Genomic DNA, 25,951 nt, shown 5'->3' on the forward strand with positions numbered 1-25,951 from the left:
CTCATATCCTCTATTTTTCATCCTCTATCATTCAAAATAGAGATCCATGATCTCAATTTTCAAAAACATTCTCCAACCCATATCTTCTAAATATTAACCCATATCTTCTAAATATTACTAAATACAATTTTTTTATAATTTATTTCATTTCAACCTCTATTCTCTAAATATTATCAAAATTTATTTCTTTTTCAATTCATATCCTCTAAATATTACCAAATACTCTATTTTTTTAATTTATTTCATTTTCGAATACACATACACATATATATAATTAATTAATTTCATAATGTATTATTTAACCAAACTTAATTAATTCGCTAAGCATGACACAACTACATCGTATTCGACTCGATAAATTTAAAACATAACATTTATTTTGTCATCAAAGTGCAAACTGTCATCAAAGTGAAAACAAGAGACAACATTCATCATACAGACATAAAATATAAATAAAGACAAACATAAACGACACATATGATTTAAAGAACAACACAAAAATTGGCCATTAAAATTACCAATATTCCGAATTATTTTATTCCTCCCACAAATGGTCAATAGGAGTATCTCGAAGTGCATAATGAGCCGATTTATCTTTTATTTTACGATGGCGTGCAAGAAACTCTTGAAATCGGGCATGCTCATCACGTGCCATTTCAACATCTGGGATGGGCGCCTCGCGATAATCTGTGACTGGCACATTTCATTCCATTTCATTTTCAATAATCATATTATGAATTATAATGCATGTTGTCATGATATCATGCAACACTTGTTTGCTCCAAACTTGTGCAGGTCCAGTGATTATTGCCCACTTTGATTGCAGTACTCTGAATTCTCGTTCAACATCTTTTCTGCAACTTTCTTGTCGTGCTGCAAAATATTTCTTCTTTGGACCTTGTGGATTGTGAATTTTTGCACTGGAGTGGCCCACTTTGGATATACCATCTGCTAGGTAGTATCTCATGGTGTATTCTTTCCTTGTATGACATAATTAGCGGTGGGAGCTACTCCATTGGCCAAATTAACAAAGAGATGAGATTTTGACAACACATTAATGTCATTGTTAAAACCTGGCAAACCAAAGTATGCATCTCATATCCACAACTCGTAATATGCTACAGCCTCCAAAATGATTGTTTGTTTTCCGCTCCGACCAGCATATTGTCTAGCTCAACCTATTGGACAGTTTTTCCACTTCCAATGAATACAATCTAGGCTTCCCAGCATCCCCGGGAATCCATGTTGTTTTCCAATAAGGAGAATCCTTTCATTGTCCTCAGCATTAAGAGACCGAAGATACCTGTCACCAACACAACTACACCACAACCCGACAAAATCTTTTTAAACTTTCAATTGCAATGGACTCCCCGATTTTAATATACACATCCATTGAATCTGCCGCCACACTGTATGCTAAGATACGCATTGCAGTTATTATCTTCTAGTACGAGGACAACCCGGGCCTCCCCAATGCATTTACTTTTTTATGTCAAAAAATATCACATTTTTATCAATTTAAATTAAGTCGATAATAAGTATTTGTAATAAATTGTGTTATGTATTTCTTTGTCATTCAATTGTTCATTAGTTTCATTTGGTAATTATTATAAATAGTAAATTATAATTAATTCATTAGAAAACTAAAACAATTAAAATAAAATTTTCAGAATTAAATAATTCAAAATAAAAAATATACCAAAAAATTATTTAACATTAAAAACAATTAAAAAATTTGAAATAAAAAAATTGGCCAAAAAATTTAATAAAACTAAAAAAGGACTAAAAGACTATATTGCAATTTTTAGAATGCCAAATTTGTAATTATTTCCATCTCCTACTAATCATCTATATGAATAGTGGTAATTCATAAACGGATGATCACTGTTGCATGCTCTAAAATGGAGGAGGAAAATAGAGCATAGTTGAAAAGATTTCCACATCTACGATGGAGGATACAGAGGAGGGTTAGAGATTCCCTTGTTCAATGTACTTTTCTTGTCGGGGACTCCGAATTAGAATCTAAGGTAAAAATATTTTGATTTTGCACTGGATCCATAGTAGAATTTGCACCAGAATCTTCTATTTCTTTTGTTTCAATTAAATTTTTATTTTCCAAGTCTCAAGCTTTCATTTCATCAAAGTGTGTGTCTGTTGAAATTATTAACTCGTTTGTTTTTAATTAAATAAATTATTTGTCTTTGATTCATCACTGTAGCCAATAAAAATATATTTTCACTTTTTTCGTTGAATTTATCTCGTTGTTGTGAAAGAATGAGAGAATAAGCCAGGCATCCAAAAACTCGAAAATTCTTGATTTCTTGGTTTGCGCTTGTGCCAAGTTTCGTAAGGAGTTTAATTTGGATTGGTATAGTTACTCGCTGCAGTGTCATCCTAAAATCGTTCGCTGATCAATGGCCGCTGATGAGGATGAAGAGACATCTGGATTTTGCTATTTCTTTGGTGCAATTAGTTCAATAATCTCTGAATTCAAAACTCACCACAAAAGCAAATGCTACTAGTCCAAATCTCGTCAAAATATCAATGCCAACATAATATCACCTTGCACCATAGAAGGATGAAAACTATAAATATTATGGTAGAGAATATGAAAATCGTGCCCCTAAGCTCTGGATCGAACTTGAATTAAATTAAGAAATTTAACCATATGATGAAGATTTGCAAGAGAAAATATGGAGGTTGTCTTCTTGTTTCTGAATCCAGGCTTAAAGGGTGTAGCGCTTAAGTGAGCGTCTCTCAAATTTTTATTTTTTTGAATATGGCTTCATGCGCTGAGGTGAGAAGATGTGGGGTTGAGGCACCCGATTCACACAATTTTTTATATTTCTAGACCGAGGTGGCCTGGCACTACCAAGCGCCTTTTTTGTGGAAATTTATTTTTATGAAGTTGTTTTTGGGCTCTAAGGTGCCTAAAAAAAGCACTGAAGCGCCTGGCTCTCACAATTAAATATTAAAATCCTGCATAAAATAGGTGTTGAAGGTGGTGCTTAGGCGCCCATAGGTGGCATGTAAGAACCTGACTTGTACAAATTGGATCTTATTACTCCTTCATACTTGGTAATGGTGGTCAATGAGCTCGTTATGGATTTGCAAAGAAATATATATTGGAATTTCAAATTATGATGTTGAAGAAAAGCATTCTTTTGTTAAATATAATTTGCAAGACAGTAAAAAATTGGATTATTCGAAAACAAAGAAAATGGATTTGGGTTGGCTCCCAAAAAGCATTTTGTTTAAATTCATCAGCTGACTCCACTTCAATCATCAACTCGACTCACCAAGTGGAACATTATCCACATTACTTATTTCATTCCCTAAATAATACTTCACTCGCTGACAATTAACTTGAAAAACTCTTCCATCACTGTATTTATCTTAATTTCATAGCAGGGTTGAACCTTTTCACAGTGAAAGGTCCTGACCATCTCGAATTCAACATTCTAGGAAGCAGTTGCAAGCAAGAACTGAATAATAGCACTTGCTATCCAGGCTCAAACTCTCTTCCTAAGATTTTCTTATCATGACACTTCTTGGTGTTACTTGTAAATCTTATCATTTTCATCAGCATCATTGTGAAATTCTTTCATCCCATTCAATTGCAGAAGTCTTTGTTCGCCAGAAGCTTTAAGATCAAAATTCAATTTCTTGACAACCCAGAAAGCTTCTAATGGGTGTTTTGAACACAGTTCTATAAGCCGACAATGCATCATCCAACTTGATTGCTCGATCCTTTTAGTTAGTATTTATTATCTTCTCTAATATTTGTTTAATATTTTGGTTGTATATTTCAGCTTGGTTATTTGATTGTGGATGATATCCAAGTGCCACTTTGTGCCTCACACCATATTTAGTCATTAATGAATTAAAAAAATATTATACAAAAATATGTACCTTCATCACTCAAAATGCTCTTGGAGTCCCAACATGGTGAAAATATTCTTTTGCACAAACTTGACTACAACAAGAGCATTATTAATACTGTTGGCAATAGATTCCACCCATTTGGACACATAATTGATGGCAAATAAAATATAAGATTGACCAAATAGGGTGAGAATGGTCCTATGAAATCAATACTTCATCAAAAAGTTACATCTCCAAAATAGTTGTTAGTGGTAACTTATGACGTTTAGAAATATTACCTACTCCTTGACATCTATCACATGATTTTACCAAACTATAGTTATCTTTAAAAAGGTTAGGCCAATAAAACCATATTGCAATACCTTGATCATCGTTCTTGACGCTCCAAAATACCATTATATGGCGCATAATGACATTTCTTAAAAATATCCCATGCTTCTTCTTCTGCCACATATCGTCTAATGACTTGATCAGCACACTTCTAAAAAACTTAGGGATCGTATCACAAATAAAATTTTGCATCGTGGAAGAACTTTTTTATTTTGATGGTGATTTAGATTTGGAGACAAAACACCACAAGAAATAAAATTAGCAATATCCGTAAATTAGCGAGTTTAAAGGTTACCACAAAAATATGTTCTTATGGAAAGTTTTCTTTGATGATCTGGTATTCCATATTGCCCTCCAACTCCAAACAAGACATAAGATCAGCTACTAATTTTTTGTTGCCCTTCTTGTTCTTAATCTCAAAGTCAAACTCTTGCGGCAGAAAGATCCACCCAAACAACTTAGGCTTTGCATCCTTTTAGGAAAACAAATAGTGAATTGGTGCATGGTAAGTATAAACAATTATCTTTGAGTAAATTAGTTAAGAACTTAATTTGTCGAATGAAAACACTACAGCTAACATCACTTTTTCAATAGTGGTATAAATTTTTTGTGCTCCATCAAGAGTGTTAAGTTCCTGGTGGATTGCTCAAAACATCTCATCTTTTTTTTTGCCCAACACATCTCCAACAACATAATCACTAGCATCACACATCACTTGAAATGACTCCTTCCGGTCTGAGACAACCATGATCGGTGCTGAAATCAACTCTTCTTTAATTCTTTTAAATTCCTACAACACCCATCACCAAAAATACAAAAAATGAATCATTTTTTGTTAAATTACACAAGGGTTTAGTAAGTCTACTTACAGTCCCTCGGATGACACTCTATCTCCAATCACAATGCCTTTTTGATCCATAAATTGGCACTTATCTTAGTTAAGAACTAAGTTCTTTTCTTGACATATCTGCAAAACAAGGGAAAAATTAAGCAAAAAAATCAAAAAAATAGAGGCAAATACCCAAAAATCATACATGAAGACTTCCATACTCTCCTCCACCATGTCTGAGAAATAACTATCATACACCTTTGAAAAGTAGCAAATGCATTGCAAAGACCAAAAAGTATCTTCCTAAATGCAAATGTGCCATAGGGGGAAGTAAAAGTAGTTTTCTCTTGATCATTTGATGCTATGGTAATATTATACCCTGATAACCGTCTAGAAAACAATATGCTGATAGACGGTCAATGTATCGAGCATTTGACCAATAAATGAAGTGGAAAGTGATCTTTTCGTGTAGCATTATTCAACTTCCTATAATTAATGCATATTCACCAACCAGTGATTGTACGAGTCGAGATCAACTCGTTCTTTTCATTACTTACCATAGTCATTCCTCACTTCTTTTGTACCACTAGAACTAGCGAAACTCAAGAGAAACTCAAGAACTATCAGAAATAGCATAATTAACATTATCATTCGATAATTTCAGCACCTCAACTTTTACTACTTTTTTCATAGTTGGGTTTGACCTCTTTTGATTATCAACATAAGGAGTATATGACTCATCCATCAATATCTCACACATGCAAATAGTGGGATTAATATCATTAATGTCATATTTCGAACATCCCAAAACATATTTAAATTATCTCAAAACTCCTAATAATTTATTTTTTTTTATCCGGAGTAAAAGAGGAATACATAATTACTGCATGTGTCAAATTGTCATCCAAGAATGCATGACACAAGTAACTAGACAATTCCTTTACATCATGATTATACCTCTTTTGATACATCTTCAAGAAAATCTTCTTGTTGAACTCCACTCCTCTTTAATTTGGCAAACTTTCAAGAGCTATAAATTGCTCTCTAAGTTCTCAATAATCATCTTCCACACTAGTTGTTGAGTTAACAATACATCTCTATAACTAGTCTTCCAAAACTCTTCAAACACATACATTATTGATGCAAAAATTAATAATATCAACGCTCCTTTTTTTTTCAGTTTTTCAAACTTTCTTTATTTTATTTTCAAAAACATGAACCCTCGGTCCACTTATTTTCATTAAACTTGACCACAAAAAATCCTATTAAAATCTTCTATTCAATCCGAACAATGTCACGATATGCTAAGATTGCATTAGACACGGGCAATTGTCATGGATTTTGCTTCCTTATTATTTGATTTATCAATGTATTATGATCCCACACAAAACAAAGAACATGTGAACCGTGCCTTTTCTTTTTGATTTCTTCTTTGTTTATTCAGTGCATTGAATTTTCTTCTTCGCTCATGTGTATAAACGATGCAAATGCTTTCCTTTTTCTATTAAGAACTATGAATATACATTTAACCAACAAAATTCACCAAATCAATATCGATAAATCAAACGAATCGCATATCAAAATATGAACTTATCAATCATTGCTATTGAAATGGTAAAAAAATTTAAGTCTCGAGTCTGTTGACCATATGCATCATAGCACTCTGAATAACATGAATCACAAAAGGAAAAATTGGACAATGATAAGATGACGCAAGGTATTGAAGGAAATTAGCATTCCACTCCACATTGTTTAAGTATCGGACCAGTTTGTTTGGGTAAGAAAGGATCGATTCTGACCCAAACTAGAGAGAAGATCGAAGCTAGAAGAATTGACCAAAGAACCACAATTGTAGGAGTCCTGTTTTGCCTTCCCATCAACCCTTTAAGGAATGGATAAAGATGCACGATAACCCAAAAGGCAAAGAATAATTTTCCAAACAGAGGACCCCATGAGCCGTACCCATTGTTGATGGCATCAGCTACCCCTGCCACCACGCCGACCATATTGAGAATTATCAATGTGGTCGGTGGAATCAGAAGGGTAGTCCATTTGAAGAGATAGAGCTCTCCAAACTCAGCATCATCGGCTGCTTTTGCTGTCACGGTAAAGTTTGTGTCAACTCCCGCAAGGACTTTGAGAAGACCTTGGAAAACTGCAAAAAGATGTGCCGAGACACCTCCAATAACCCAGAATTGCTCATTTCGCCACCAATCCTCAATGCTTACTCGACTCCATCGGAGCTCAAGCACACCAGTCACTATAATGGAGAGAAAAAGTGCAAGAAACCATATGCTTGCTAGGTTGTTCAGCTGCATAAAAGAGTCCCATCAGAACAGTCATAACCAATCTTATAAAGAGCATATTTGCAACTCTTTAGATACATCTGATTGATAAGTGAATCGATCGCCCATTACAAACTGAAGATTGTTTAGTAATCCAGCTAATCAGCAAGGACTGGCTTAGAATATAAAAATTAGAAATTTCCTTTCCATTTAGTCAACTAGCTAATTCCAACTGTTTTTTTAAAAAAAATTATTCACCAGCAATTAGGGTCTATCACACTTACAGTTGGGACGATAAATTTTCCAGTAAGAAGACACACAGCTGGAAGTGTGCAATAGGCTAGAAGAGCGATAGAGGTGAATGGGTAAACAGTGGTGTTGATATAAGCTAGTCTCTCGAGCCATTTTAGCTTTCCCCCATAGCCATACCAAAGTGGACAATGGCGACTAAAGAAGATTTCAATAGAACCTAGAGCCCATCTTAGGACTTGGTGCAACCTATCAGACAGATTGATTGGAGCTGACCCCTTGAAAGCAGGTCTCGTTGGCGAGCAGTAGACAGACCTCCACCCTCTGCAGTGCATCTTGAAGCCGGTCAAAATATCTTCTGTAACTGAACCATAAATCCATCCAATCTGAGGACAAATAAACTTGAGAAGTTAATGACCTGGTCAAAGATTCGATATGAACTAGGTACTCAGGCTTTAGGTTATTGTTTAGCTAAAATAGTAAACAAAAGTAAATGTACTGTCTACTAGAATGAAAAAGAAAAATGATATTCTTGGACAAAGATGGTAACAGTCTAATGCTTCTACTGACCTCCTTGCCCCATTCAGTCTTCTCTTCATAGCCACAACTAATAACATGAATAGCTTCTTTGATAAGTGACGTTGGGTTAGTACCCTCAGGAACACCACCATTTTCCATGAGAGTGGAAGTAATGAAAACTGGTGACATACCAAACCGTTTTTCGAAATTTTTTTGAGACATGAGAGATGATTTTTCTAACTCATCATATCCTTCAAGCCCTTCTTCTATTTCCTCTAGATCAAAAGCTTGTCCAGATGATTTCCTAGTGTACTGCTTTCCCATCATTTTCTTCTTCTTGCTATAGAGTCCTCCAAGCCCAAGTAAAGCCTTCAGCCCTTTCTTCTTAGTGTTTGACTTCCTTGATCCACCACAGCAACAGCAGCACCAGTTGGGCCAGCAGTCACAAGTCATCGCCGGCCGCTTTTCAGATGCAGCTGGATCATAGCCATACAATGCCTGCCTGTTAAAGACACACCCGGTGCCAACATATACAGGCCCTTGAATGCCATCTAAACCTTTCATGTTAATCTGGTAGATAAATACTTGGCAGTGTTAAAAAGATTGTAATAAAAAGCAAGGATCAAATCTATCTCAACTCTTCATCTATTATAATAGAGATTGGGATTAGAGGAAGCCTGATCTGTAAGATAATTCACTTTTGACCTAGGCCAAGCTTTGGAAATGATATAATATTATTATTCATATTTCCTTTCGAAAATACTATTTTATGAACATTTTCATTAGGATTAATCCATTGAAGAAAATACTAGGAGTCTCTGATAGTTGAATTGCCTTGCAACTTAGATAGAAATTATATGACTTACATCAAAGAATACAATATTGCGATTAGCATATCTGTCGTGGCGGTCGATACCATCAAATCTCTGTGGAAATTGGACATAGCAAAGCTTCTTCCCAATTTGGGGATCCATCAAAAAGCACATGGCTTCCCTGACAGCCTTGCTGTTGTTGAGGTAATGATCACAGTCCAAGTTCAACATAAATGGTGCATTAGTGAGCACGGCAGATACTCGTACCTGTTGCTCAACGCAAAGCAGGTCCCAAGCATTAGCAACATTTAACTGAATAGCACTTTTCCAATGAAAAACCACAGCAGATTTAAACAAAAACCGGCTACATACCAGAGCATTCATTGCACCAGCTTTCTTATGGTGTTGATAACCTGGTCGTTTCTCACGTGAGACATACACCAGCCGTGGTAGCTCCTTGCCTTCAACATCGAGTGCACCTTCACTTCCCAAATATACCTGCATCACAAGAAATTTTCAGCTAATTAATTTCATTCGTGAGTAGATGCTCATTTGTTGTAATGCATAAGTAATTTAAATCAGCAATTACATTCAGCCAAAAGCTCAAGAACTCAACCACTTTTAGGGCTAAAAAAATTTCTGCTAAGGCCTGGCCTCTTCACCTGAATCATGCCAGGATGGTCGCGCGTATTGTTCCCTGGCCATGGAGTCCCATCATGCATAGCCCATCCTTCTTCTGGCTTCTTCTGAGCCTTGGCCACTAATGCATTAATTCTTACTTTAAACTCTTCGTATTCTCTCTGCACAATGGTAAAAACTTCATACGAGTTATATAATGCATCAAATTAAACTGAGATCAGCTGAAGAAGGGGTTACATTATTTACCTTCATGGCCCTACGATCTTTCACAAAAGTAGGTTGAACCTTATCTTTCAAGTAGTCAATTTTTTCAGAGAAGTAGAATTCCGGTGCCCTGGGCTCAACACTATATTTCTTGCAAAATGGTACCCACCTCCTAGCAAACTCGGCCGTTTCAGACAAAGAGTCGAAGAGAAGCATGGAGGCACCATCATCAGATACATAGCAACTCACCTTCTCCACCGGATAATCAACAGACAAGATTGAAAGGACAGTATTAGCTGTAATAATGGGAGGTTCCTTAAGAGGGTCCACTGTGCTTACAAAGAAATCAACTGGGCTAAGCTGGGTAGGGTCCCCCTCTCGCTCAAACCTCAAAGTCAGGCGATCAAGATAGGTTTCACGGTTAATGGGCAACCATTTGGGAAACTGATCAAGAATCCAGGATAAACCAAACCATATCTCACATATCACAGAGATAAACCACAAGGGATAAGCGTCATAGGCTGGGCTCAAGATTCTAAAATGGAAAAAGAAACATAAAACAATGAATCGAATGACGATGACAATGCGATAGGGGTTGATTAGACTGGAAGAAATTGGGACTTTTCGCCAGAGAGGTTGACGGGCTTCAGCCATACTGAGGAATCATTGTAGTATTATCAGCGCACGAAGACAGGGAAACGGTTTCGATCATAACATAAGAAATGAAAAAACGCATATTAGTTTGTAACAAAATAAATCAAGAAAACCATTCCTATGACATAAAACGAATCGACAAAACAAAAGAACACGGGTTCAGTGGCAACAAGCTATCAAGAAAACAGATGCAATCACATCAACAAAATCAAGAAAACATCAAACTAGGGATGCCGATATCTTACAGGAAGTCCTCGTCATCATCTTGATCATGTTTTCCATCATCTGCTTTTGTAAAGAGGCCTCTCTTTTCTTGTCTGGTTTTCCATTTCTCCACTCTTTCCTTCCACTCCTCGTTGTTATAATAAGCTTCCTTTTCACCATCAAAATCCTTTCCGGCAACTATATCAAAAAAAAAAAAATCAATAGAACATGCTGTCGAGGTCATTATAAATTTATAATGGGCTGTTCTTGAACATTAAATTAACAAAAACTTTCTTAAAATTGGTTACCGCTTCCTGCAACTGAAGTAACTGGGACTCCGTTGGGATGATTCTGATTCTGATTGTAATCCCCATGCTCCTGCAGAGGAAGGGATTCTATTCAACGAATTGCAATTTCCGAATCAATTCATCCCCCCAGGTCAGGATACATCCAAGATAATTTTTTTTTTTTTGTCGGAATAATGCGGGAAATTTAGGGAAAATAGAATGGGACACGACGTATTTAAAAAAAAATCCATAAGTCAATTTACTTAAATGTCTCTGTGTTTTAAGTGTAAATACATCATTAAATTTGATTACATATAATCTGATAATATTAATGTTTATTTCGATTTATTGTTTATTTTCGTTCGTCGATCGACTGGTTGAGGAAGAAAATTTCGACCACGTTTTTGTCGAAACGACCAAAAAACAGTAGTCTACCATGCGGTCGACCAAACAATGGTCCACCAAAACTTTGGTCGACCAAACAATGGTCGACCATTGCTTTGGTCGACCAATTCTAAGCTTTGGTCAAAGTCGACCATTGCTTTGGTCGACCAATTCAAAGTTCCAGCCTTTTGAGTATACCCAAAATTCCAGCCTTTTGGGTCGACCCAAAATTTTATTGATCGACCCAAAATTTTGTTGGTCGACTAAGAAGAAATTTCTTCTTGATGGACCAACATTTTGGTCCTTTGGTCTACCAAGAAGAAGACCACCATTTGGTCTACCAAGAAGAAATTTTCTTCTTGGTCGACCAACACCAATTTCTTCTTGATCGAAACGACCAAAAAACAGTAGTCTATCATGCGATCGACCAAACAATGGTCCACCAAAACTTTGGTCGACCAAACAATGGTCGACCATTGCTTTGGTCGACCAAAACTTGGTCAAAACCATTGCTTTGGTCTTTGACCAAAGCTTGGTCAAAAACCAATGCTTTGGTCGACCAATTCTTTGAAGAATTAGTCGATCAAAAGCTTGGTCAAAGACCAAATTTGGTCGATCAATTTGGTCGATCGTTGTTGATTGTTGGACATTGTATTGATTTTTATAATTATTGGACATTGTATTATGTTTGATAATCATTCGACATTGTATTGATCTTTTAATTATTGGACATTGTATTGATCTTTTTTATTTCGATTTAAGTATTTATGATGGAATTTTGTTGTGGGTCAGTTTTTGGGTCGACCCTGGTGATTTCTGGGTTACATGTTATAACATATGAATCATACTTTCACAAATTTCACAATTATGTTATATGTTTTAACATATGAATCACAATTTCACAACTATGTTCCATGTTTTAAAATATGAATCACAATTTCACGACTATGTTCCATGTTTTAACATATGAATTACAATTTCACAAATTTCACAATTATGTTATATGTTTTAACATATGAATCACAATTTCATAACTTTGTTGCATGTTTTAACATATGCATCACAATTTCACAAGTATGTTACATGTTTGAATATATAAATCACAATTACATAATCACAAGTATAGTATGTTCTATAATGTAATATGTTTTAACTTATTATGTTACATGTTTTGACTTATAAATCTCAATTTCACAACTATGTTACTATTTTAACATATGAATCACAATTTCAATTGAATTACATGTTTTAACATAAAAATCACAATTATATGATCACAATAATTTCAATTGAATTACATGTTTTAACATAAAAATCACAATTATATGTTTTAACATATGGATCATAATTTCACAACTATATTGCATATTTTAACATATGAATCACAATTTCATTACATAATATTACATGATTTAACATATGAAACACATATTTAACTTGGGTCGCCAAAGTAGCATTTATGTACCAACTTGGGTCGACCCAAAGTTCCAGCCTTTTGAGTATACCCAAAATTCCAATCTTTTGGGTCGACCCAAAATTTTATTGATCGACCCAAAATTTTGTTGGTCGACTAAGAAGAAATTTCTTCTTGGTGGACCAACATTTTGGTCCTTTGGTCTACCAAGAAGAAATTTCTTCTTGGTAGACCAAATGGTGGTCCTTCGGTCTACCAAGAAGAAGACCACCATTTGGTCTACCAAGAAGAAATTTTCTTCTTGGTCGACCAATACCAATTTCTTCTTGGTCGACCAAGGTGTTGGTCTTTTGGTCTACCAAGAAGAAATTTATTCTTGGTCGACCAAGAAAAGTCTTTTTGGTCGATCAATTTAATTTTGGTCGACCAATTTTTCTGGGTGGAAGGATAGATGGCTCGTAAATTTTAATTGGGAAATATGTGTGTCGATCGAGAAGAAAGAGAAAAAGACAATTAATTGATTAAGTTAAAAGTTTAATTACGGCTAATATAATAATCAGGAGCCAACTCCTTGTTTCTTAAAAAAAAAAGTCATAGTCCTCGTTTTTTAAATAATTTCTTTCTCACTCCTACTTTTTTAATTGTTCCTAATGCACGAGCACTGAAAATTAACTAACAAGGGATGGCTACCAACCGGGTATATTTGGAAAATGGATTTGGTTCTTAATTTTATATTAAAATAATCTTTTAAAATATATTTGAGCGCGGGTCTATTGATAAATCCTTGAGCGCGGATCTATTTCACTTGTGTGGGTATTTTCATATATGTAATATCGGTTGAATCTCATTATGCCCCCTTGATTTAGGAATTATGTCATCAAATTGAATTGGTATAAATTGCATCATATTATTTTTATGACGAAGAAATTCATCTACTATTATTCGGTGCTAAGTGGGTAAACTCACAAGATAACATGATAGTCTTCAAATCACGTCAGTCAAATAAACCACATTCTGCAGAACTTGTGCGACAAGCTCGTCCGAAAAAATTTTGGTAGAGTAAATCGAACTCATGACTACTGATCAAGTGCTTACATACTCTACCAACTCGGACAATCTTGTTCGAGCCAAATTGCATCAGTTTTATACCTATAACTGTACACCCTTTTAAAAAAAAAGCAACGTAATTAATCAATAAATTTATTACAGATATTATTATTATAATTATATGCATAAAATTTATAATCATGAAATTAACTTAGTTTAAATGTGGTTTTCCTAATAGTATTTATTTGAATGTATGCATTTGATTCTGCAATAGTAAAATATATCTTAGTATGTAAGGTTTACCGAAATATGCATCTATTAGCTCTTATATATCAAGAGATAGATAACAGTTTTAACATATCTTAGTAAATTTGTAGAATTACCGAATCGTGATGATGAGAAACATGATTAGCGTGATGATTTTTGAGTTGAAATTCGTCTTCAAAATCATCATCGAAATTTTCTTCGTCGTCTCCCTCCACCCTCGGGCAACCTAATCAAACATGCATGCAACAGATTTACTAAACGATCACCTACACACGACGATATTATCGACGGGTTCGTATATTTGCGATATGTGTATATATGTGTATGCGCGCGCGCAGAAGTATTAGATCAAAGATATGTAGCGTAAGATAAATGAGGAATGAAATGTAAGATACCTTTGTGGCGCTTGTAGCGTGCATGGCATTGAGGACAGCTCTGGTTTCCTTCACTCCTCTCATACTCATAGCAAGGCCGGCAGACTGGGAACCCGCACTCGCCACACGCCACGAATCTGTCTCCGTTTTCCTTCAATCCGATTTCATCTCCGCATACCCGGCACGTTATGGTGGCAGATTCCCTTGTTGATGATGAATCCCGATTATGCTGTGTATGCCGGGGTAATTAATCATGAAAGCTAGCTCATGTCAGTGAACGGAGACAGTGTATGTACAAATATATCATAATCAGTAAGATGTTAGCTTACCTGATCTTGATCAGCTCCATGCAAGACATGCAGTTCGTTGCGGGCGTGAGAGCCAGCGAAGAGGCCGGACGTGGAGTTTGACGACTTCATGGCCGGGCGGTCGGAGATAGCTAGCTTGGGTGGTTCCTAGTGGAGTGAAGGAGGGTTTTTATGAAGATTTTGATTGGGAGGGGGGAGGCTACCAGATTGTAGGTGAGGGGTCTGCATTTGGGGTTTGATTCGAAAAGAAGCAAGATTGGTAACAAGAGGGACATCTTGCTTGCTTCTTCTTTTTCCCTCCATGTGATGAGGACTTTAATACCCTTTAAATGGGAGAACATTAAGATATCTTCATCCAATGTTAAATATTATTTTATATTTCTTAGTAGCTGAGATGATATTTTGTTGGAATAAAACAAGTGATACTTTACAGTACGATTGAAATTTGATGCCATGATAGCTCTAGAAAGCTTTGAGGTCTGATATTTTATTGATTGCTTTTGTTTTTTTTTTTTTGACTGTGAATCATGTGGTTGACGATGAAATAACATTTTTGAAGGGATCATGTTAAAGAGAATCTTGAAATGACAGACGAAATAATGTTAAGCAGTTGTTCTTAACGTTATTTGTCTTATTTTTTCAAGAAATAATATATTTTTTTTTTACACAAAAACTCTCGTGAAACGGTTTCATGGAATAATTTTGTGAGACAGATATTATATTTTGATCACCCATGAAAATTATTAGTATGATTGATTATTCTCATGAATAAAGATCTTTGACACCATCTCACATCAAACTTACTCATTTTTTTTATGTGGCCGACATCTTGAGTTGGAGCAAGTTACATGGGTTTGTATATATATAAATGGTCTAAAAAAAGAGGACGTATTTCATACAAAGAACAGTAGCAAATGTCTCATTTTTCAATGCTTTGAACTTAGGTTGGTGCGAGTATACACTTGCACGTCTGCATGACAAGAATTTTATATATATATATATATATATATATATAAAACCAAGTTTTAGGATATGTATGAAGTATTTCCATAAACTGGCACCAAAATCAATATGTCTCTGTATAGTGTGTAGCTTCAACTCAAAGGTGTTCAATCAGTGGATTCCACCAAACTTTCTTCCTCTAAATTGACTTTTCGTTTTACTCTTCCTATTAGTTATTTTTTTTTTTCCCTCGGAGGTTTCAGAGTTAATTAATGTTCAGTCTTTGCAAATTTTTACACAAAATCACCTCCAACAAGAATTTTCTGTTACGTATTTATGCAGATTTTCCTCAAAATTCCGGATTTATTAGTACTGGAATGAAAGTAGCATTCTTTTTTTATTCCAAAATAAAAGTAAAAAGAATTTGCATGACATTTAAATATATTAATTTCTGCAAGATAAAAAAAATAATAACTGCAGTTATTCTCAGAAATATTGTCGTATATTATTCAGGCTTCAACGTTGGTCAAAATCGAAATTTTCTATCAGAACTTTCGTAAATTAGTGCTACCAAACTACATATTAAAACAATATTTACTTTTTCTTTGGGCATGTTGAAGAGAGACTCGTATTCACAGATCGCATAAAAATCATCATGGGTTGAAATAATTCTCACAATTCACAAACTGCATTCTCTGAAGTCAATAGAACATACTCTAGGGAGGGTACTAACTAGATAGACAACATATCGCCCAGAAAGACAACATACTGCCTAGAACACTACTACCGGGGCCTTACTCATCCACCTTTGCGCGCTTCGATGATGGTGACTCAACCATGCCAGCATCATTGGCCTTGGGATTTCCAGCAACAGGTCTCGAAGTTTCTGAGGATGTTGTAGCTAAATTAGTCGAGTCACCTCCTTTGCTGTTATTGGCTTCTAGAGTTAAAGTTTCTTGGGGAGGAGAATTTGGCGGTGCATCTGTCAACTCATTAGATGGGCACTCATTTGTTGAAGAAACCCCCTTGATCAAGTCCGTGCCAGGCTTGTACTGCTTCTCAAACATCATCTGTAGGTATCGCCCCTGTTCTTCTATTCGTAGCTGTAAATTTCTCTGAATCTGCAGGCATAATTAGCATCAGCATTAAGAGAAGACCAGTGTAATCCCCATGTTTATCAGAGTTGCCTAGAGCCATATCAAAAGATACTTCATTCCAAACTACAAAAAGAGGTCTGGGATGAAGATAATTTTACCATATAATTTCATGAAGGACAAATCATACCTCAAGTTGTTCATGAAGCCGTTTTTGGACTTCCATCTGCAGTCGCAATGCTTCAGTGATCTCAATCCCCCTATTTCAAAATTGTGTAGCAATCGATATAAGCACAGGAAGTAGCTTTGTGGACAAATAAAATTATCAAGCATATTTTAAGTTTTAAAAAGTATAAAAATTTCCCCTCGGATTGAAAACACATGGTATTAGTTGGATATAACCCAATTATTGCATCACAATGTATCTATATTGGCATTTTGCAATACTCATTGCACATATAAGCAACCAGTTACAGAAGCTTAGAGTAGTATTAACACAATCCATGTCCAATGGCAGTGATAATAAACATGACCTAGTTGTATAATGACGATGATCGACCCAGTCAAGATATTCAAACGCAAATGAATCTTCAATCCTTAACATTAGGAAAGCAACAATAAAGAACGATTTCCCACTGCAGTAGCATAGATTCAACAGACTGTCAACTCACGTTTTTAAGTCCAGAGAGGACAGCTCTTCAATGGAGGTAAGTTTTATCTCTGAAGATTCTGCAAAAGAAAAACATCGAGTGAGTGATGCCGGCAATATTGGTCTCTTTTAAGTATAACCATTTTAAAGTAACAAGCCCATGTCTACAAAAAATAATGATGAAAAAAGTAAAGAAATAATGTTTTGGAATGCATTGGAGAGAAATAAATAATTTTTTTTAAAAAAAAACAACACAGATTAGAGAATACATATATACGATGTCTACCAGTTTCTTTAAAAAACTCCAGGAGGTACATGTATAAACTCACAGTTGTTACTGATAGCAAAAGGACGACTTAAATATGACAAAGCTCATAAAACTTTATCAGGACTTCATATGTTATGTTCCATGAAAAATAAACATAATTAATAGAGAACGAACACAACCATTTTCGTAGACAAAATATCATCAAGCGTATGTAAATTATTAGGATAAATTTCCTTAAAACTAACAAGGATAATCTTGTAGAAAAACAAAAACTAAAGAAAAAAGAAAAAAAACATGCTAAAAAATAATAGTGTCAGAGACTTAATTTAACCTGACATTGATGGAAAAGACTTGGCACTCTTGAAACCCAAGAAAGAGAGAAATAATAGTAAATTCACCCAGCCCATCACCAAATGAGAGAAGGAAATGAAAAAGAAATGAATTCCGAATAACTCAAGATGAACCACCAGCGGAGATAACTGGGAAAATTATATAAGTTGTTGACTATGGTACTTTAAAGAAGAAAACATAACATAGATTATATCGAAGAATTGTCTTTCTGCCCAACCATCCATGATAAAATGGTTCCTTACAGCAATTATCGTTCCTTTGGACAACGCAAGCATAAATTATAGGTCAAACTTTGTTTTTTTCTGTAATGTGCAAGTGAATAGGGTGATCAAACAAGTGAAAAATAATTACTCTTTTTTCATTATATTTATTCCAGCCGGCAGTCAAACTTCATCTTTTATGTACTATGTAAGTTAAAAGGGTGGCCAAACAAGTGAAAAATAATAACGCTTTTTCATTATATTTATTCCAACCAGTTGTCACATGGCCAACAAACCTTTTCTTCATTTCTTCATTATGAAGAAATAAACTAGAAGACATAAATTAAAGAAAAAACTTATAGCAAAAGGACTAGGAAGAACTTGTGGCACACCTTCCCCCGACTCTGGTTTATATCTGGCCGTTCTGTATTTCTGCAATTCAAAATACAGATTAATGTCAAGAAAAGTGACCATCATACTAAACACAGGTTCCACAAACGGGCAATAAAGTATAAATTGCTACCTGCAGGTGGCTTTTTACGTGATATATGGTCAAACCTTCAACTTTCATTAGCTTTAGGACACCCTTGGGAGTAGCTCCTGTGATTAAAAATAAAAAATAACATGACCAGTTTGAGTACAAGGTCAATTAGGCAAGTATTTAATCAAAATGACTTTCATGAGGAAAAATGTGAAAATAAACTTACTTTCGCTTCCACCAAGCTTGTTGACCGCCTCTACAAAAGCTTCATGAAGTTCTGGAGTCCAACGCATTCGCTGTTTTGCTGGAGCAGTATTTGAAGAGGGAGATTGACCAGCAGTGGCACAAGTTTCTCCAGGTGTAGCTGAGAGCTGTTGGGATGCATGTGGCTGAAGCATTGAGTAATTTATCGAGTCTTTGGACATCTGAATCAAAACCAGCATTAACACAAAATTAAAAGCTAAAGAAAATGTTAGGAGACCATGGACAGAAAAATCATCTCCACCTTTGGCTCTGGCTCTGCAACATTTGCATCGGCAAGAAGATCATTCAAATCAGAAGTCAAATCATCATTATCAATGATAATCTGATCAGCCCAGTCCTGCCAATCATTTTGCTTGCTCAGATCCTCAGATTGGATAGAAACTATGCCACTATCACTACCATCAAGAGGACAACTTTGCGCTGTGGCTGGAAAATCAAGAAACTCAGGCAGTGAATCTGTACACCAGGATCCATTATTTTGATTGTTACAGTGACTTGATGTAGAAGATTGAAGAGCTTTAGAACCAATAGAATATGGCAAAATAACTGATTCCCCACTATTGGTTGACTGAGAAATGAAAGGGGATTGTCTTGGATGCTTTCCTTCTAGTTGTTGTGATGAAAACTGGAGATCTGAAGAAATTCCCGAGGATGAAGCAAAAATATGACCAACTGCTCCACTACTGGAAGACGATGGTGAAACTACAGATGAAGGATGTTGCATTGATTCCCTCTCCAGGGATACCCGCAGGGAGTCAGAACATTTAGCATATGTCCCTTCTACAGAGGTTGGAAGAAAAGGAAATGAAGGTGGCACAGCTCCTGACGTCCCAAAAGCACCCAGTTGGCTTGCACGTGATCTCTGAATGGACAAAGCTGGTTTTGCTTCCATTGACAATTTTGGCACACAAGACAACAATTTCAATGAAGTCACCAAAACCAGCTCAGTTTTTTTGGTCGCCTATTTAACTTGCAACAATACCATGGGAAGATAATCAGTGGCAGAGGCACAAATTTTGCATAGAAGAAAGCAAAACCAACATTCAAAAAATTTAGGAGAGTAAATTAATTTTTTTTCATACAGAGAAATTTAAGAAGAAGAATGATCACTGTCAGTGCCCCTCTGGCTAAACTACAAGGAAAATTTTCTCAAAGTGTAACTTTCAGATTAAGTAAACACCGCCATCATCTGTTCTATTACAGATAAATGATATTTCTTTGACCAGACCAATCAAATAGAAACTCACTTAAGTGATTTAAATACAATATAAGAGTTTCATGCATCATGAACTATGTTCAGTTTCACATAACATAACAGTCTCTTCTCACGCGATGTCACTAAAAATTCCTATTGACTCTAATAAAACACAGCTTCTTCACGGAAACACATAATTGCTAATGCTTCAAATTTTCAACAGTTAGCTCTAGAAATTCATTTAATCAAGCTTTAAAACAAATGTAAATCTTCAATTCATAATTAGTGGTCAATGCTTCTAAAGAAACAACACTACTGCAGTACACAAAATTCACCATGCATGGTAAGGACAAAAACCTGCCAGTTTGTTAAATCATTCCACAGTTACGCTATCATTAATGTTACAACGTTGCCAGGAAAAAAACACACACACACTCTTCCAGCACAATGTCTGTTCTGTGCTTCTAAGTCGCTCTTTATGGCACACTTCCACAACGAAATAACAAGATCTTAATTATCAAAAAGGTATTATCCTAGGCTGTTGAAGGCTTGAAGCAACGATTTTTTGCTCAATCTTTCTAACGGAAAAAATCGGAGGCATTATAATCGAGAAGTGAACAGGGCAATTTAATTTGTTCCCGTGGCAAGAATCTACGTTTATAGAAGATTTATGAATAAAACTGAGATTTGTTTGCAAGCTGATTGTTGAATCAATCACCAGACTATTCTATGAGTTCTCCCATTCAAAGAAACAAACCAGTTTGCTAACAAACAACTATTCGTCAATATAGCTGAATCGGTCAGCTCAAGCTATCTGAAAAGACGACAAATATCAGAACCTAAAAATGCACCAAAGTTGATTAGAATGATGTATAAATTCAAACCAAGGTCCACAGTATTTTCCGAATACAATAAGCAAATCTAAATAAACGGCAACAAAGAAAGACATAAATTCCTAAAATAGAAATGAAACACCAGACAATAAAAATCCCATACGTCATACCAAGCTCGGCTTAATTACAACTACCAAGTTTTTTTATCTTCAAATTCTGAGCTCAATGAACCCCGTTACGTCTAAAACACAAAAGTTTCATGATCGACAAAAGTTCGACGTGGGTCGTGCTTGAAAGTTTAGCCCATCAAGTACAGATTGAAAAAATAACTACCAATTACGAAATCAATCACAATTTAGTTATTCTCTTACCCAAAGTACAAGAAAATGGCAATTCAAAGCCCCATCTCGAATTATCTGGCCAAAAAACAAAATCTACGCCACAGTTCTGCGACAGCTGAGCATAACAAACACGATATGTACGTAAAGGTAGTTGCATTTACACGTGTGACAGGAATTAGCACGCGCTGGCGTCGTTTAGGGCATTCCGTCGCCGGCAAGTGGCCAAAAAAATTGAACGGTGACCAGTGCGCCTTGTCTTGTCCTCCTTGGCCTTCTTTCATTAATGTTTTTAATCATCAGTCTAAATCACGCGCCTTTTGGAGCGTGTGGCACTTTCCTAATGGTTTTATTGGTGTTTGATAAATACTTAATGATTTAATTTAGTGAGATAAATTATCATTACATAAAAATTGTAACCAAATATTTGATTTTGTTTGAATTATTAATAATATCAAGCCAACCAAACGAAATCCTTGAATTTCTAAAATATAATATTTAGTCAATAAAACATGATTTATATATGGTTTTAATGTCAATTAATTGACTTTAAAGATAATGATGATATCCCGGGATGTCCGGGGTCATGGATAGTGCCCAGAACCTCCCGGGCAATAGAGCCTGTTCATGAAAAGTGCCCGAGTCAGAAAAATAGACTATTGACCGGGACAAGGAGAAAGCGACATGAAGAATTCATGGAAGGGCCAGTCAGTCGAGAGGCCGGGCCAGGGGAGCACCCGAGACATTATCTCCCCGGGACGTTGTATGCCCGGGCCCTCATAAGGATTCTCGAAAAGTATTTTACCTAGGCCACCTCGATATGAGTGGAGCATTTAATGGCGTCTACTTGGTAGAGTATGCACAGCCGACCTATTTCTGACATAAGTGCAAGTGGTTGATAAAATCAAGTAGGCTGGACGTGACTAGTATGAGATTTGAAATATCAGAACAATAGGGTATAATCAGCCGCTCTACTACAATTAATGCTCAAACACAGAGAACGAGATCATCATTGCATCCTCTACTATAAATACCAGGTTCTTTACTTGCATTTACTCCCTATTCAAATATTAATTCACACATTGAATACTTTCATTTATTGTTCATTTACTCCCACTCTCCACACCAATCTCACAGCCATCACTTGGCTACATTGGTTTTCTTGCTTGAGTTCCTCACTAACTTAAGCATCGGAGTGGTCACGCCGGACACCCCTCCGGCGCCCATTCACGTGGTTATTTTCTTGTTCGCAAATCTCTCAAATCTCTCAGGAAGAAGAGAAGTTCAGTCCAGACATCTAACTCATATTTCCTTCAACATCTTGATTGAAAATCCGGCGGAGTTCCCAACCCGACTCGTCACAGTCGCCCGGGTTGCATCATTGGCGCCGTCCGTGGGAAATCTGAGTATTAAGGCGTTGATATTGCTCCTACTAGAAGAGCAAATCAAGACATTTCCTGGGTCCAGGAAGAGAACAACACTCGTCTCTCTGCAGGTGGCCCCCCACCTAATGGTCCTCTGCCCACCATCCATTTAACACCCGAGGAGTTGAATAAGATTATAACTGCTGCTGTTAAGATAGCCATGGCAATGAAGACCACCACTCATCATTCCAGTCATCCCGAGCAGCAACGTGAGCAGCCGCAGGGGGAAAAAAGAAGGGAGGAGGAGAGGGAGTCAAGTGCGGGTTCTAAATCTCCCACTGTGGCAGAAGAGTTGGAGGAATTAAGGAAGAAGGTGAAGGCATTGGAAGGGAAAGTGGTTTCTAAGAACAGTGCTCAAATTGTAAAGGGTTGCCCATTCTCTGATGTTATTGTCCGGGAACCACTGCCCGGGCACTTCAAATCAGCCAAAATCAAAGGTTATGATGGGAGTTCTGACCCCGAGGAGCATCTTGCTCGCTTTGAAAATATGGCCATGTTGCATTGCTACGGAGACCAGATTAAATGCAAAGTATTTCTGACCACCCTGGTCAATTCTGCACAGAGATGGTTCGAAGGGCTGGCACCACAGAGCATTCGCTGTTTTCAAGATTTTCAAAAAATATTTTTGCATCAATTCAGTAGTAGCAAAAAATACAAAAAGACTCATTTTAGCCTGTTTGAGGTGAAATAGGGACAAGATGAAACCTTAAGGGCGTACATCAAAAGATTCAACCGGGTGGCTTTAGATGTCCCAACCTGTGCACCCGAGATAAAAACTACCGCATTCATGCATGGACTGTGGGAAGGGGATTTCTTTCGATTCCTGACCAAAAAATTGCCCGAGAACTTTGAAGATCTTCTATCCCGGGCAGAGAAGTATATCAATATGGAAGAAGCACAGAACCAGAAGAGAGAAGCTTTGAAGAGATCGAGAGGAGACCGGGTTGTGAAGCCCGAGGAGAGAGCTCACAAGAAAAGCGGTCCGGGACATTTCTCTCATGTCCCTCTGAGGATTGCCCGGGATCGAGAAATCCAGGAATGCAGCTCAGACACGGCCCCACTTCCCAGTCCAATGGCGAGGGCACCAAGACCGGAGAAGAGAGGGTTTTGCACCCTTCACAAGGAATGTTCTCACAGTACCCATGAGTTCCGAACTCTAAGGAAGGAATCTAGCAAGCGTCTCATGCCAGTCTCTCATCCTCCCCGGGATAAGTCTAGACATCCGCCCTGGTTGTCTCAACGTCCCGGGCAGTACACTCCTCACAAATCAATAAACATCCCGAGTGGAAGCAGAAGGGAAGAAACGAGTTCCCGGGAGGAAAAGAGCACACAAGTTGAAAGGAAGGACCCTTCCCCGAGCCGAGGAGTAATAAAAATGATTTCGGGAGGGTCCACAGATGGTGATTCCAATCGGGCTCGAAAATCGAGGAGCATGAGGGAGTGCTTGGAGGTTGATGGAAGTAGGAGGAACGAGCCAGTTATAAGCTTCGGACCAGAAGACCTCAGGGGAGTTAGTTTACCCCACAACGACGCTCTTGTCATCCAGGCTCGAGTGGCTAACTATGATGTGTTGAGGGTATTTGTTGACAATGGCAGTTCTGTCAATGTCATCTTTAAAGAGGCACTGGTCCAGATGGATTTGCATGAATATCGGTTAGAGGCGGTTGAGACTGCCCCGTTTGGCTTTGCTGGACATGTCGTGTACCCTGAGGGGGAAATCACCCTGCCACTGACCCTGGGCACTAAAGACTTGAGGAAAATTGTGATGACAGTCTTTACACTGGTGGATGCCCCGTCCTCGTACAATATCATCTTGGGGAGGCCAACTATGAATGAGATGAGAGTTGTGGCCTCCACTTATCACCAGAAAATTAAATTTCTGGTTCGAGGACAGGTCGGGGAAGTCAAGGGGGATCAACCCTCTTCTCGGAAGTGTTATGGGAAGACCATCCGGGTAGACCAGAAGAAGGCGAGAAGGGAGGGGAAGGGGAAGAAGAGTCAGGAGGAGGTGGCAAGAGAGAGGGAGGTACATTTTGTTGCAGAAGAGGAACAGGAGGTGGTGGAAATTGAGCCGGGAAAGCACGTCCGGGTGACCTGAGATATCAACATGTCCACCCGGGTAAATCTCTTACTCTGTTTAAAAACTAACATTAGTGTTTTCGCCTGGTCTCAACACGAACTAGCCAGGATCTCACCCCAAGTGGTAGAACACAAGTTAAATATTCTCCCGGGATCTCGGCCCGTGAAGCAGAAGAAGAGGCATTTCGGCCCTGAAAAAGATAAAGTCATTGAAGAGCAAGTAGGAGAATTGTTGAGGGCCGGTCACATCAGAGAATTCCAATTCCCTACTTGACTCTCAAATGTGGTCCTCATCCCAAAATCCACTGGGAAGTAGAAAATGTGCGTCGATTTCAGGGACCTGAATAAAGCCTGCCCCAAAGATTGCTATCCACTCCCCCGGATTGATCAGCTGGTGGATTCCACCTCTGGATACGAGTTATTAAGCTTTCTGGGTGCCTATCAGGGGTATCACCAAATCCCCTTGGCTCTCGAAGATCAAGATAAAGCCAGTTTTATCACCTCCGAGGGCACCTTCTGTTACGTTGTTATGCCCTTTGGATTAAAGAATGCTGGGGCAACATACCAACGCTTGATGAATCATGTCTTCCAAAGGCAGATAGGCCGGAATATTGAGGTATACGTGGATGATATTCTAATCAAGACCCGAGAGGTTTCCGGCTTTATTGATGATCTGGCCGAGACCTTCACCACTCTGAGACAGTATGGAATAAAGCTCAACCCGGCTAAATGTGTATTTGGGGTGAGAAGTGGGAAGTTTTTGGGTTTCTTGGTAACTGATCGGGGAATCGAGGTCAACCCCGAAAAAATCAAAGCAATAATGGACATGCCTTCCCCTCAATCCGTCCGGGATGTGCAGAAATTAACCGGGAGGATTGCAGCCTTGCCACGCTTCATTTCGCGGTCTGCTCATCGAAGTTATCCATTTTTTCAAGTTTTGAGGAAAGCACAAAAATTTGGTTGGGATGAAAAATGTGAACAAGCTTTTCAAGACTTGAAGAAGCATCTTGTCGAGCTGCCTATCTTGATAAAACCAGAGCCCGGGGAAAATTGTGGGTCTATTTATCTGCTACTGAGTACGCTGTTAGTTCGGTGCTCGTCAAGGAAGAAGGGGCCGACCAGAAGCCTGTATATTACGTCAG

General features: G+C 37.3%; 3 protein-coding genes across 3 annotated transcripts; 1 reads left to right on the forward strand and 2 right to left on the reverse strand.

Annotated features, from left to right (window-relative positions):
• Nucleotides 1-6,619: 6,619 nt before the first annotated feature.
• On the reverse strand, nucleotides 6,620-14,827 carry LOC142545098 (cellulose synthase A catalytic subunit 4 [UDP-forming]). The gene is made up of 12 exons (XM_075652074.1): nucleotides 14,713-14,827; nucleotides 14,405-14,612; nucleotides 14,126-14,235; nucleotides 10,919-10,988; nucleotides 10,652-10,808; nucleotides 9,795-10,407; nucleotides 9,572-9,709; nucleotides 9,282-9,407; nucleotides 8,964-9,176; nucleotides 8,149-8,667; nucleotides 7,614-7,964; nucleotides 6,620-7,356 (listed from the first exon to the last, which is right to left on the reverse strand). The coding sequence occupies exons 1-12, from the start codon at nucleotides 14,800-14,802 to the stop codon at nucleotides 6,775-6,777; spliced, it is 3,177 nt and encodes a 1,058-aa protein (XP_075508189.1). The 5' UTR covers nucleotides 14,803-14,827; the 3' UTR covers nucleotides 6,620-6,774.
• A 1,328-nt stretch (nucleotides 14,828-16,155) lies between these two features.
• Nucleotides 16,156-21,605, reverse strand: LOC142545110 (protein PHR1-LIKE 1-like). Its single transcript, XM_075652083.1, has 8 exons — nucleotides 21,471-21,605; nucleotides 19,182-19,901; nucleotides 18,903-19,101; nucleotides 18,719-18,795; nucleotides 18,588-18,627; nucleotides 17,399-17,456; nucleotides 16,918-16,987; nucleotides 16,156-16,754 (listed from the first exon to the last, which is right to left on the reverse strand). Exons 1-8 carry the CDS (start codon nucleotides 21,588-21,590, stop codon nucleotides 16,428-16,430), a joined length of 1,611 nt encoding a protein of 536 aa, XP_075508198.1. The 5' UTR covers nucleotides 21,591-21,605; the 3' UTR covers nucleotides 16,156-16,427.
• Nucleotides 21,606-22,890: 1,285 nt separating this feature from the next.
• Nucleotides 22,891-24,828, forward strand: LOC142510627 (uncharacterized). Its single transcript, XM_075619621.1, has 2 exons — nucleotides 22,891-23,259; nucleotides 23,422-24,828. The coding sequence occupies exons 1-2, from the start codon at nucleotides 22,891-22,893 to the stop codon at nucleotides 24,826-24,828; spliced, it is 1,776 nt and encodes a 591-aa protein (XP_075475736.1).
• The last annotated feature ends 1,123 nt before the right edge of the window (nucleotides 24,829-25,951 follow it).

Source organism: Primulina tabacum, chromosome 1, assembly GCF_025594145.1.
Source record: "Primulina tabacum isolate GXHZ01 chromosome 1, ASM2559414v2, whole genome shotgun sequence".
Classification (NCBI taxonomy): domain Eukaryota; kingdom Viridiplantae; phylum Streptophyta; class Magnoliopsida; order Lamiales; family Gesneriaceae; genus Primulina; species Primulina tabacum.